The 15,211-nt window shown below is 33.7% G+C and overlaps 1 protein-coding gene across 9 annotated transcripts in view; it reads right to left on the reverse strand.

Annotated features, from left to right (window-relative positions):
* LOC126876482 (potassium channel subfamily T member 2) overlaps positions 1 to 15,211 on the reverse strand; it is a 202,654-nt gene that overhangs the window by 35,708 nt on the left and 151,735 nt on the right. For all 9 annotated transcript variants that reach the window (XM_050639365.1, XM_050639359.1, XM_050639353.1 and 6 more), the window contains 3 exons: positions 11,826 to 11,905; positions 9,284 to 9,383; positions 7,967 to 8,165 (listed from right to left, as the gene is read on the reverse strand). In XM_050639365.1, the coding sequence (XP_050495322.1) occupies positions 7,967 to 8,165; positions 9,284 to 9,383; positions 11,826 to 11,905 (379 nt within the window). The remainder of the gene's footprint in view (positions 1 to 7,966; positions 8,166 to 9,283; positions 9,384 to 11,825; positions 11,906 to 15,211) is intronic.

Below are 15,211 nucleotides of genomic sequence, written 5' to 3' on the forward strand. Positions count from 1 at the left end.
TAATTCGTGGGTTGAAAATCGGAATATGAGGCGATTAATGGTTTCATTGACGTACGTCATTCGTCTGTAATTTGTAATTCGATAATAAGCGACGAATAAAAATTATCATACAGATCGAATTTTTTAATTATTTTATCGAATATAACTTTTAAGTATACAGTTGAAACATATTTTGATCTATTATTGTTAGATAATTACACAATAAGAATAAATAATAAGAAATACATAATAGACTACTTTTTCTTTTCAAAAACAGAAGACAATAATAATTATATAAGTAGGAATAGCAATTCTGATTCTTTATAATAATTATTCAGAATAAAGATTCTACACAAACGTTTCACGAACAGAAATTGATATAATAAATATTTGCAATGTTTTTTTCACAAAATATGGGATTGGAGGGAAGGTTAATGATTTAGTCGAAAATGATTCAGTGGGTTGTATTTTTTCTAGATATCTATAGTTCTATTTGCATCTCATCTATTGGTAAAAGTACTAGTAAAGTGTAATAAAAATTTTAGGTGTAGACATAAATAAAGAAAATCTAAATGTAGGTGGAGAAAAAAATTCGATTGCATCTCATCTATAAGAAAACTGATAAATGAAAATGAAAATTTTAAATGTAAGAACAGATAAAGAAAATCTGAATGTAGGTATAAATAAAAAGCCAAGAGATAGTAAAATATTAAAGTTTGGAAGATATAAATAAACATTAATTTCCGTTCGCAATCAACGACCTTCGGATAAAATTGGAACGAAATAGCTAAGTCTGGAGTGTCTACGAACTAAATCAGCAGCTTTCTCGAAAGCTCATCAAAGCTTTAAAAATCTAGCAGCGGTGCTCCCACACGATAACTGGATCAACCTTTCCTGCAGGATTTCGCAATTATTAATATCCCCGGAGATTTACGAACAGCAGGCGAATGCAATTTTCATGGTAGAAAAACGTCTATCGCGCGACGAAAGGAGTATCTTCCTGAAGGCTGCTGCCCTAAACCATAAACATCCTATTAAACGTTGCTGCGGAGATGTAACACTCTTTCGAGAAGAGTGTGTCAAGGGATCTGAGATGAAAATCGTGTCAAAAATATTTTTCAAAGATCGTTCGCGTACAGTCGTCGAAGTTTTAACAAAGTAAAATTTATTGTAAACAATGGACAGATTTTTTAACGGGGATTCTGATTTCGTTTCTAATTTGGTCTTTTCTGGAGTTCAAACACCGTTCTTTAAACAATTGTAGCTAAGTGTGTGAACGGAAAGAAATTGGGGAATATTAGGAATATGGGGCAGTTTTTGTTAATTGGTAATTTTATAAAAATACCCGTTGACCTTAATTTTGTTTTTTTTCTATTTAACAATGAATAAGTATATCTAAAACAATGAACAATGTGTGAACAAATTGGGTTTATAATTTAAAATAAGTTGCATTTACGTTTTGTTACTCATATTTTTGGATATTTAGAGAGTAATTTTATAAAACAATCTTTTAATTTCTATTTGTATCGGTTCTCAAACGTTCTATTAAATTTTTATATAAGATAATTTCTATTTATTTGTCAATTAAACTAGATATTAATTTATACGAAATTTTTGGAATTTTTCTAAGTACGAAGTGAATTACTAAATATAAACATTTAAGTTCGTGTTTTACATCATATTCTTAGCATTAAAGGGCAAATTTATTCGAACATCTATTTTCTTATATCCACCTGTTAAATTACTTTTATCCAACTGATGATCTAAGACTCCTAGTGACTAAATGAAGAAGATAGGAACACGTATCGTATCACAAAACAGTAAGTCACTCAACCATCATTAGCCTTAGTGAAACTCTCCTCGATGAGACGGGCCAAATACACAACTACCAATCGTGTTCGCGAACGAATATACATGAACAAAATACAGCGTTTGCGTATATGTTCTGGAGTATTTGCGTGTGTCGAATAATATCCGAGCATTCGCTGTCACTTGGAGTATCGAGACCTTGCGCGCGCCCTCCTTCGCAATTCCGAGGTAGAATCGAAAGCTGTGGAACTGTGTGGTTCTCGGTAATCCTATTTTCTGACGGACTGTTTCGGTTAACTCGACAATCCGTCATACGAGAGATCACTCGTCGATTTCGAGCATGTCGACGCTGTTTGGGAACTTTTCAAGCAGATTGTTCTCGAGCGAGGTGTAACGATCGCACGAAAGTGGTTTGTTGAAAGGTACAATCTTGTGTGTGTGTACTGCTCGTTTCTTTTTACAGAGACAGATACAAAGTTCGAATCTATGCAAATGCATTGTGTCGGAGGACACGGAAGGATACGAATAGATTGTATTGTAGAGTATAAAGAAAAAGCATTTCCTTAGAATATTTCATGAGACAGGAGATTGCATATTAGGTTTTCAAATATTTACCTTATAATTATTTAAAATTGATGAAATAATTCTTACGTAAGTTAGGGAATTCAACTTGTCTTCTGGTCAATTTGGTTTAAGGTCTTGAAACTACATTTGAATTATTGAAAATAATTTCTAGTTGGATATATTTATGCGTCAAACTTAACTTGGTAATTATTAACCGAAATAAAGATTTTGAAACCACTTGATCTTTATATCGTTCCAGATCACACAAACTATATCTTTAGGTCCTATATTACAGAAAAGAAGAAAGAAAAACTTTTCATAATGCAATTATTTGAATTTACGAGCAAGCATTCCCTATTCATACGCTCACCACATTAAATATAATCGTAGAATAGAAATATAATATTGACGCGACACTCGTTTAACTGTTCAAACTACGATAACTCCGCGATTTAAAATCGCCGCGTCAGTCCATAAAACGGACAATATTAAAAAGAAACTGCGGCTAATAGGGATGACAAGTAGTATCGGCGAAACGCTCCCATAGAGGGTGGAACATACGTAAGAGAATAAATTGAAAACTGTGACAATAATATCCGGTGGTAACAATAACTGTGATAACAATAATAATAATAACGTAACAACACCGACTATGCCTTTAATGACGTCGATAAATCATGAAAATGATGGAAGACAGCAATATAGAGAAGAAACAAGAGAAAAATGGGTAGAAAAAGAACAATCTACGTAAACTAGTAAAAAAAAAAAGATTGTTTCCTCATTCTCGTAATCGACGATTTTCTGTATGGTATCAGAGTTTCATAGAACTCTATAGGAATGTGTTTTGGAATTTTACAACCGGAATGCGTATAGGTACGAGCAGCAGCTCGATCATCACGTTTTACATGATATCAACGTAGCGTTATCGAGTTTGTCGGTTGTTAGAACGTGACGAATCGGGTCGCTGGAATGTTCGATTAGCGAATAGCGTGCTACCACCGATCGGCGACCGCAACACATCGTTAGAGATGTTATCGAGGATCCTGCACGTGCAAAGGCAACCGGCTTGTTACAATCCAACACCAGCGGTGAACGATAATTTCACGGGCCACGATGGCAGTAACTGCGTTTTAGGAGTTTCTTTGTAATTTCTATGACTTTCGTAATCGACTTGCTTCCGCTTTATGTCTTCACACGGCAAGCTTGTGAAGTTTACGAATGAATTTTGATGTAGTTTATAATGTGTTGGATTATCCAAAAAATTAGTAACGATTTCATGATTAATGTGTTTCGTCTGATATTAGAGTAAGTTGGGATTATTTGTTGAATTTCACACAAGGTAAACAAAAACATCGACGTCAATTATCGAAGAATTGGAATTAAATAAATTGTAAAATTGATCAACGAGAAAGAAGTTTACGAATGAATTTTGATAGAATTTATAATGTGTTGGATTATCCAAAAAATTAGTAACGATTTCATGATTAATGTGTTTCGTCTGATATTAGAGTAAGTTGGGATTATTTGTTGAATTTCACACAAGGTAAACAAAAACATCGACGTCAATTATCGAAGAATTGGAATTAAATAAATTATAAAATCGATCAACGAGAAAGAAATTCGGGATTGGGCCTCTTATATCAACGAAGGATAGATGAAGAATGTCGAATACTAAGTGTGATGTACGATTCCATCCTATTCGTTATTTTGGGTATAACGTAGATCCACTATCATTTAAAGTAGAACTGCATTTATTGGAAGGAGATGTTAATTATTGTTTGATTAAACAAATTACTGTCGATTGAATTTATTTGTCTGAAAGTAAACTACTATTATACGTCATAATATTCCTTGAATATCATCAAAGGCATATGTATATGAATTCCATAATTCATACTTGGTATCATTTTCATTAAAAAAGCCTTTGATCTCTAAGAGAATCTCATGAAAAGTTTCACTATTTTCATTTCTGTGACACATTAGTAGCTGAGTGGGTCAACCAAGAACGTTTTTCCATGCAAGTAATTCTAGAAATTGGTTATGATTATTACTCCACGACATTTAAACAAGCAGAAATACACGATACAACAGTTTAGTGGACACTGCTGGACACTATGTTTGACCGGTAATCATGACTTTGGCAGAAACTTCTATATTAAATTTGCAATTTAGAGTAGAACAGACGTACTTACATAAAAGTAAATGGTATCGCAGAATCGGTTGAAAGTTGAGAAAAGGCGATAAAAAAAGAAATTAAATAGTATAACAAAGTTCAAACTCTTATTGCTGTAATCTTTCTTTTGACGTAACGATCCATGCAACCCAGATATACAAAATGGAATTTTCTCCCTTTATTACTAAAATTATACTTTGTGCTTCTTGGTGCTTTGCATATGCAGTTAAAAAAGAAATGTTTTTATTTTACGTTTTTGACTAATAACATGGCTCTGAACTTTTAACTTACTATCATACAGCTAATATTCTTTGTATATAATTTATATCTCTCTATACTTTAGACACTTACTGTATGTGATCTTGTCTATATTATCCATCTTTTTGAACAAATAGGCATCGGTATAAATAAGATTGCATTTCTCAAGCAATTTCGCGAAAAAAATCCTGGAAGAAACGAGAATTCCCCTCGTTCGTTAGGAAAGAAAGAATTAATTTTGTAAATGTATCGTGACAGTAATAAAGTAGATCATAACGAAACAAGTTTTCTGCCTTTAATCGTACAGGAAGTACATTAAACTGACACTAATTGCGTGACACATTATATATATTTCTTATTTCTTCGAGTCCTAAAGCAAACCTTCAAACTTTTGAACCTAATTTAAACCTAACCCAAATCTTACTAGCCTTAGCTTGCCTAACTCTAAATATTTTTTTACAACTGCCTATGTATTAAACAATGTCCTTTTGGAAAATAAATATCTTATATAACTTATAAATAGTGTTATACCATAAATTTGAAAGGCAAAGTATGTTATATTTCATGTATGTCTAATTCAAATCACATCGGACCGCGAAAAATCCACGAAACGGTCGGCATGGAATAAAAATATTCGATTTCTTAAACATCTTTTTCCGACAAAAGCGCTCGCAGCCAGAAATGAAATTGGAATTTAGGTATAACTACTCAAGTCGAACTTTCATGCGTTCGTAAGTCTTCTACAGATTTCCCGGCTTACTTTTGAAGCGAAATAAGGAAAAACTTTTGAATAGAAGCCGACGTGTTTTGTGACTACCGTCAAGTCGAGCCGAAGTTTGCAAAATTTTGTACTGCACCAGTAAAATTGCATTGGTTTTATATTTCTCGAGGATCGTGCCTAAACTTTCAGTGTGCAAGATGTTTATAACTCGATCGAGTTTGACAGGGCTAGAAACCAGAACAATCGTTTTCACAATAATATTTATCCATTTATAATATGATAGCTCGTCGTCGATTTGTCGAGTTGAGAAATAATCAGGACGAAATTGCAGAACGACGAGAAAGCTGAGCGAGAAGCAGGGAGGCGTTAAAAATTTCGTGCTAGTTGCAATAGAAAAACTCGAATGCATAAAAGAACAAAAATCACATGAATTTTTTATTACAAATATATTTATCACGAGTATAATCTAAATAACATGTACAGTCAGTCAAAAAAATCTATGTGTATTCATTGAATTGTATGTATCCGATTCATCGACAGAAACGGAGAATCAATTTTTTACACTAAAAAAATTACACCAGAAATCATGATAATTTCATCAAATTATTTGGCTAAATTAAATCTGTCTTGTACTTGAAATTAAATCTGACGTATCTTGTTTCTAATATGTGTTATTTCTTTTTATTTATTTTTTTTTAAACATGAGTCTCCATCCAATTAACGTAAAATTTGATACTAAAAATATTGTCAGAACTGTCTTCGCTATGATACTTCAAATCCAACAGATGTATGTAGACACCGTAAACTTTTGTGACCGACTATACATACATACACATAGGTATACAATAAATCGCAATAACCATTATAGCAAAGTTGAAATTTTAAAAGCGAAACACATAGTCAGTGAGGAAGTGATCCTTACGGGTGGAAAGAAAATTTCGTTGCCTGAACGGAATGTTCTCGAGAGCAACGAAAAGGAGACGCAAGAGGACTTCAGACGGCTCAATTGAATTTTTCTTATTACGCGTAAAATAAAAGCGAGCTTCTTAGGAATGTTCCGTCAGAATACGTATAAAGAATCAAATATTTCGCGCTTGCCGCAAAATCTCTCCTTCCTAGGAAGCGTTTTTAGTCACCGAACAAAGAGAGAGCTCTTTGTGAATTTTCCTGGCTCGCTGCAGTAAAAAAAAAAAAAAAAATTATAATCCGTAGCAAAGTAGGAAAAAGCTACCCTCTATGAAGCCAGTAAATTGGTTGGAAAAGCTTCTAGCTAGTCAGCCAACTGGCATCTCTAACTTTCTGACTTTCGGTTACATACACTGCGCTATTCAATGCCAGTCAACGCGAACCTTCGACTTCCGTTTTATTTAGTCTAATTCGTTCAGCCAACAGCGGAACGGTTGGCGATTAGACGAGCGTACACCGACTACCATGCATAAGCAGACAATGAAAAGAGAGAAACACATAGAGAGGAAAACGACCAAGAGAGATATACGAAAGCCAGACGTGTAAAATAACTCGCTGCTTTATTATCGCACAGAAAAAGTCGGAAGGAAAATGAAATTCATCGACGGATGTCCTGCAGACAAACGTAATTCTGCAGATGGCATCTGGTCAATTAGGTTCTAAATGGTACTTTGTCGAATGAAATCTGTTAATGTATTTATTCGAGCTTCTTCTGTGAAAATTTGTTATTAGAGTTTAATATATGAAAAATTGTGCTAAGTGTTTGGTCATGTTAATGTAGGTACCATGTTTTGAAATATTTGCAATTCGATTTAAAAGTCTACTTTCATATTACATATATTTTAGGTAAGGTAATAATTGTTCTTGCCAACTCTTAGAAAGATATAGTATCAGGATTATTTGATGAAAATGAGTGATTCCATTTAAAGTATGGAAGATACTACAATTTTTATCGGTAATTTTCTAATCTGAATATCCAACTATATTTCAAATATATTTAGTAAAAAACACACAAACGTCGAAGATGGTCCTACTGAAATCGAGGCTCATTAATATAACGTACAATTAATTTGATGTACTTTAAATATTTGTATCATCTCTGTGAAATAAATACTTGTACTAAATATTTTGTAATTTCTATATAGAGTTTTAGATTTGTTTCAATTTGTTTATCAATATAATCACGACAGTCGGGTGTCTTTACAGTACTAATAACATTTTTTAATCTTCTGTATAACACATAATATATTCATAAGGAATGTCCACGAATGTTCTAATACTTTTGTGAGCCACTGTATGTTACATTAGCTATTTTCTTTAAAATATCGAATGACGTTAAAATAAAATACTAAAATAAGAAAGGTACTATCTAATTTAAAATTCGTACGTCTCTGTGCGACAATGGAGAAACGAGATATTTCAGACGAGCGGCCGCATGTCCCATAATCGAGTATTATGCGTGAAATCAAATTTCCCGGGAATGAAAGGATGCGTACCTTGTAACCCAGATAGGCGAGCAGCAATGCTTCCGTAAGTGATACTATTGCCAGGATCACCTGGACGACCCACAATTCCAATGGCCTTCTCACCCATAAAATCGCGTCCCAGTTGATGGTCGGGTGCTCTTGAAATTCCTCCTCGGTAAGATTCTGGGATGCGAGGAACTCGGTTTTGTTGCCGGGCGTGCAACCGTAACTGAAAGAAAAAAGAAGGGAATTTGCCTTTTTTCCGGGTTTTAAAAGCACTACTGATGAAGAGAAACTCGGGCACAAAGCAAATTTTTTAAAAGCGTACGCGCTATAATTTCACGGAAATTTTCGAAAGTAGGTAGTCGACTATGACGACAGGGCAACTGCTTAATTCACTCTGCAATGGTATCTGACTAATTGTACCATGGAGTTTGAGAATTTGAAGATTAAATGCGACGAAATAATCCGATTATATATCGAATAGATTAAAAAATAGAGGCAATGTTATAACAATGTTAGTAATCTTTTATTTGTTGTAAAGAGAGAACTAAAGAAACAAAGATCACGAAAGAAGTTGGGAATGCAACGTTGGAAGGAAGAGTGGAGAGATATTGTACGCCGAAGGACGTACGATAAGTAATTTCGTACAGGAAGTAATTTCGGTAACACGACAGATAGAAGATAACGTGGAAGTAAATTGAAGATCCATAAGAAGGTAAGAGGGCTAAAAATACTTAAACAATATCGCGAATGTCAGATACTTGTAGTAGCAAAATGGTATATCAATCCGCGAAGTCTAATCTCGCTTTCATTTTCGGCTATGATAGCTCGTTCTCCGAAATATCATAATTTCGAATCGCGACTCGAAATGGTTTCCTTCGTCTTCGAGCAGAAATTCTTTCTCATTGTCGCATTGCAGTGAAACATTACCAAGTTAAAACAAAATGAGATAATAGAGAAAATCTTTTCTTTGTTTGTGGTACTGTAGAATTATTTTGATTAAAATATTTTTTACTTGATTGAAGATATATTTGGTAGGAATTTTTTTTCAAGAAAAAGAAAAGAATGTACAATTTTGATATCTTTGCAAGAGATAATTAAGATATAATTAAAATTGATTATATTAAAAATATAGAATTCGTCGTATAAAAGTAATTAATTTCTTCAACAAGCAAAAGGATAATTGTCTTAAGAAAAACTGTAGCATAAACTTGAAACGAGAAATCGACATATACTCATAACGATCTTTTTTATATTGTTCCAATTTTAAGAAAGTTTTTAACGATTGAAAATGCCTGACAGACATTAACACAGAGTTAATTAAAATAACAACATCGAGCTCACCATGCTGCGTAAGTTGGATCGTTGTCGGTGATCACTCTGAATATGTATAAGAAGCATGTTAGTAGCTTGAAGAACAAGTTAGCCAATCGTATCCTCAAACCTGAAACACGAATAATCATTATTAATTGTAAATAAATACAACTGGAAGTAATAATAAAGTGCGATTTGACTTTATAAAAAGTCCCATTTAATATCTTTCTTCTGTAAAATTGTTCTAATTCCATAGTGGTGAAACATTTATTTTAACTTTTAAACGTGCAATTTAGTCGAATCCTTTTATCACGACACGTCAACACGCGATAGGGTAAAGGTACGAGAAAATCGGTAGAATGAATTTGTCACGGATAAAGAATGCCCAGGTGGAAAGGTATCGATATTCACGATCTACAAAGAACAGTTTTTAATCGTCCCCTCGTAGCGTTGTGGAACATGGCAGGGCATCGATCTTTCGTTAGGCATACGGATAGATGCAAACAATCGATACCAAGAGAGATCGAGCAACGATATCGGTGCGACATCCGCTATCTGCTAGTGCCAGCAGCTTCAAAAGATTATGTCTCGCTGCCAGACATCTACATGGTTGTCGGTGTCACGATGGCATGCCATTCCCGAAATTACGTTTCTGGCATGCAACGAGCAACATGTCTCCAAAAAGAATTTCCAGCACCCTGAACTCTTTCACGATCAAAAGCTTGCCGATCTTTTCGAGCGCGTTGATGCAGACAGAATGACCTTTTGTCATCATTCGTCGAGTGTTTATTTTGTCGCAGACATAATATAATGTATAGTGAGTCATAGAATTATTTGCACAGGCGAAAGCTCAACAAGAATTTAGGAATAATAAAATAAAAAACTTTTCGATCATTTTTATTTAGAAATATAAGATAAGATTCTGTGATAATAAAATCGTAAAAGATATTAAAAAAAAGTTTCAATTTGCATGTACGAAGGAACACATCACAGTTATAACGTAAAAAGAATGCTTGTTTTACTGGGGGAAAGACGTATTACATTTCATATCATTTGTTAGATTCTCAATTGTACAAATAATCTTGCAACACACTGCAGATCTGACGTCTTATGAGAATTCGTATCACACGAACTGAAATATTACCATTGAAGAAAAAGGATTAAAGATTTTGTTTTATTTCTTACAATTAGCTTAATCATTGTAGTTAGATCCACGAAAAAAGATATGTCATGTGATGTAGTTCGTTATTAATGGTTGCTTGCAGACAGGGAATTAATCACCCAGTAATGAAAATTTGTGTTTTTATGCTTTCTGTTACATCTTAATAACGTTAATGGCATGGTAATTTCAAGGAAGTAATCGTATAAGCGGAATTGTCGAAGGAGAAAAAATGTCTACTTGATTACGTATTTGAAGTTAAGTAAATAGTAAACAGTAGTAGTAGTATGTAACAGTTTAAATGTAATACACTAACAAATTGCTTGACGTTGATATTGTTATTAATGAAGATATTTTCATAAACCAATTCGATGTTCACGGAGAACGAGTTAAAAAGAGTAGACTCAAAATATGGTATCTTGAACCAATATGTGAATGGATAATATATATGTATTATCTTTTCTCTGAGAACTGGGAACAAACAAATCAAATATTCATACCTGCTCCGGAAAATTTTTTGAGATTTATCACGTTGAATTTCAATAAAATTATACTTCTATTCAAATTTTCGAAATTTCGATGTCTAAAAAGAAAATTTTTGTTAATTGACACGTAACAATTGTAATAATTAATTTGATCACATTCTGCCCAATGAATGAAGAGACTAGCATATTTCTATTAATGAAATATTCCACAAAAATATTTCATACTACGAGCAATGGAAGAAAAGACAAGCTAAAGCTAAACTATTTTTAGACTATTCTGATAAAAGCACGTTCGCGATCGATCAGTTTTAGATGCTCCGCATTGTGTTACAAGTAAAGTGAAAAACGTAACACGATTTACGAGATGACATTGGCGCAATAGGTATATTCGTATGTACCGCTATAACATGAAACTCTGGCGTTAGACCGAAAGGTCTATTTAAAACTGCGACAATGAACTCTGCCTGCGAATGACGGTATAAGCTATTACATGGCATTTCATACGAAACGTATCAATGCATCTGAATAGAGGACACAAATTTACAAATAGGCTAAATCAATATAAAATATATTTCATCTATTTCATCCAATGGTCTATTTATGCGTTTAACTATTTTGATTTCTATTTGTACAATTGCATGAAAATATCGGTGAGGTGTTTGATAAATTTTTCAATTCAAATGTTTTAATCCTTTACATTTTGAGGATTCTTTATCATTCTTTTCCGATTCTTTTACAGCCAATTAATGATACTACTATCTTTTTGCGATTAAACTTTTTGGAATCAAACTTTACGTTTCGAAAAGAACAAGGTTAGAAATATTTCTGAAATATCTACGAATTTATAATTTATTCATATACGTAGTTTAAAGGATCAATTTATCGGTCATTGACTTCAATATATAAAAACTATACTCGGTATACTTACTCGAACGTTGATTTTTGATGAAGTACAGCTGAAGTCGTTCCTTGAACGTGTTTTCGTTCACGTAATATTCAACACGAACTCTGTAAAGAAGAAGAAATTAAAATTACCACTTGATGTTTCATAGGTTAAGTAATTCTAATTATTGAAAACAAATCCAGTATTATGTACAGTACCGAGATTAACAAATTTTCAATTTTATCCGTTTGATGTCACAAGCTCGCAATTGTTAATGCCATTTTTATTTAATATCATCTTCTCACATCTCAAAACTTGATATCTTAACGCCTTAAGGGCAGGATAATAATGAATCTCTTGACCTATGTCAATCTATAGCAAAGAGGTTATCGAATAGTATTTTTTCGTAAGTAAAAAAGTATTAGCTGTACCAAATTATAGCAAGATGCCTTCGACTCCTAATATCCTCATAAATCGTATAACGCTAAACAATTCCTCTGGGAGTGGTAAACTTTTCCAATCCAACTTATTCAGCTAATCACGAGTCGAAATATCGTTGAATGCAGCGTGGAACAATCGCAGTTCGGTGGATTTCTATGAAACGCATTCGCGTCGAAAGTTCTCACGAGGCAGCGTGCTGCTTGTTCTCATTATTAAGCAACAGCACTCCTATTATCGTTTGTTAAATCAAAATCAGTCTACCAGACAAATGGTTCGCATTACTATTGCAACAGCGACCGTCTAATAGCCTAATCATTTCCACCGAGAGACGTAACTCCGATTGGTAGTTATTTTTCAGTCAGTTGAACGATGCGCCGCGATTTTACAACGTCGCGTGTCATCACTGGATCAACATCGACGACAACGACCATTCGCACGAAACAGGCTCTTGAATCGATCGTCGATCAAGGGATGTTCACGCGGAAACCTTTGTGCCTTGGAGAGTCATGCTGCAAGAGCGTGGTTGTACTTTCGAGTGTAATCAAGCGAACGATGGCGTGAAAAGAATTCCATGTTATAGTCGGGGCAGGGTTACGGCTTTTTGCCGCTTTTCGAGAGCTTTTCATTTGAGAAAAAAAAACAGGAAGTTTAGGTTTTCAGGAAGTTTAATACTCTGAGAGTCTTTTGCAACGTTTGTTTGCCTGAGGTGAATATGCGATTATTGTAATTATCGTTGGAATATGTTTTGTGATATCTCCAGTTTAGATATTCTTCTCATTTCAGTTGTGTTATTTGAATTATTAATTTTTAACGAGATTATGGTTTCTTAGAGATTATCTTATGGATCTCTTAAAGATAAACGCCACGAAGAAAACGTCGTAATTTCAGAAAACGAAATTACGAATGTAGTACGTGTAACAGGAACAATGAATAGATATAACATATACCACGGTATAGACGTTAATAACATGGTAAAGGAATATTTAGTATAACAATCACCAATGCCCATAATGTATTTAAGCTCTTACTGAAAACATTTTTGAGATTTTTACTAGATTAGAGTTAAATTCCTTTGTCTTAAGTAATTTTGGAGTAACGCGCGTGATAATGAATAATTTGTAACAATGTGTAATGAAAAAACAAAATATGACGTGATATGAATAAAATTATAATTTTATGTAATCATAATATTTAATTACCATTGTAACAACAGCTGTGTGTATGTCTATGTAATTTAAATACACATTTGTTTCATCTAATAAGTATCATAAGTCTATCATAAATTTATACATTTTTACATCTTTAAATTTCTCATAAATCCATAAACATCAATAGTGTACAACAAATGTAGGAATCGTAATTATTTTGCAATCGAAATCCCAACGCTGATTGATTTGACAGAACAATTTTCGCCATATAGCTTAAGCTGTATTGGTTATCGTATGTTTCACTCGCTTACAAACCTATAACTGACATTTTGGAGGGTCTCGGAGGAGGTTCCATTTCCTTGAAAGCGTTCTCGAGGATTTGTCAACTAGCACGACGTTGTCGAGGACATATTTATTATAGCACCGTTGAAGCTTCGCGAAATTAAAACTCTCGATGATATCAATTTTCATATCAATTACAATTTTTCGTATCATACACTTTTTAATATCTCATATATTCAATTATTTAAAATACAAAAGTATCGTGAAAGTTGACCATCCAGATGGAACTATCTCCTACACCAGATTCAGCTTTGATATATGCTTCAGTCGATTCAATTTCGTTCAATCTCGAAGCGATCCACAGATTTCAGCTATACGCACGGTGTCAAAATTTGAATAATTCATTAGACACCTACGTCAAAATAGCTTCACTCTCGGCCAAACTCATCATTTACAGCATTATGCAAATTGTACCAGTTACAGGTTTAATCTCGTACATTCAGCACTTCATTTCGATGCATTTAAACATCTACCTTGTCAACTTTTGTATTCTCGATATTTCGTTTATTTCAATGTCAGAATCTTTCTACTTTTTTTTTAATCGTTTTACGAGACCATCAGAAAGATAGGCGAACTCATCGACTCCACCTTCTATAAATTTTTCAGCTTCATTAGCCGAGTAGGTGATTAGTGTCTAACTTCTAGAAATAAACAACTCAGTTACTTCCATTTCATAAGTTTATTCGTTGCAGGCGATATAAATCGTAAGCTTTCAGGTAAGTTTTAAGAAATATTTGTAACTAACATTTTTCTGCTTTTCAATTTATGGAGTTAATCAATATCGCTACTGAACCCATATATATTACGAGCGATAGCGATACGGGCATACTTCGTGTTTCGTTCTAACTTTAACAGGATACTTGGTCCCACTTATGGCAAGATGATTAAGTATTAACAGCAATGAAACGTTTTTTTAAAAGTATTGTAACTTTGAACGTATAAGAACGAATTTATTGATCAAATTGCACCAGGGATCTTCTGCACGATCGAATTAATTTACAAACTCTTTATTTAAGAAATTTACAAACTTATAAGCGGCACAAATATCGCTAACTTATCGTGCTAGTGCTATAATGTATATATAATTTAACTTGAAAAAACTGCTTACGTTAGTCTGATTCTCACGTGCAAAATTACAGCAAAAGTTCCTGACAAGATCTATTGGTTGAGGTATGGGTGTGACTAACCATGTGAAATATGCCAGAGAAAACGTGTGTGAGCACGCGCGAAATCGGAAACGGAAAACTCGCGCGTCGTTGCACGCTTTCGTTCGTGAACGTGCACTACCTTTGTGCCGAAACTTTCAGTTAGATTGCACCGCGTGATGCATCGGGCATCGGATATCCTCAGGCGAACGAATCCGGATTAGTCAGTCATGAGTGATATCATAGCGAATTGAAGGCGGCTTAAAGGCGCGTACTCAAAACACCGTTCGCAAGACGTTCGCAAACTTTTTATGACGATTTTGCGATGTTTTTTCAAACTCTGCTTATATTAAAT

The sequence above is a fragment of the Bombus huntii genome, chromosome 2, assembly GCF_024542735.1.
Source record: "Bombus huntii isolate Logan2020A chromosome 2, iyBomHunt1.1, whole genome shotgun sequence".
Taxonomy (NCBI): domain Eukaryota; kingdom Metazoa; phylum Arthropoda; class Insecta; order Hymenoptera; family Apidae; genus Bombus; species Bombus huntii.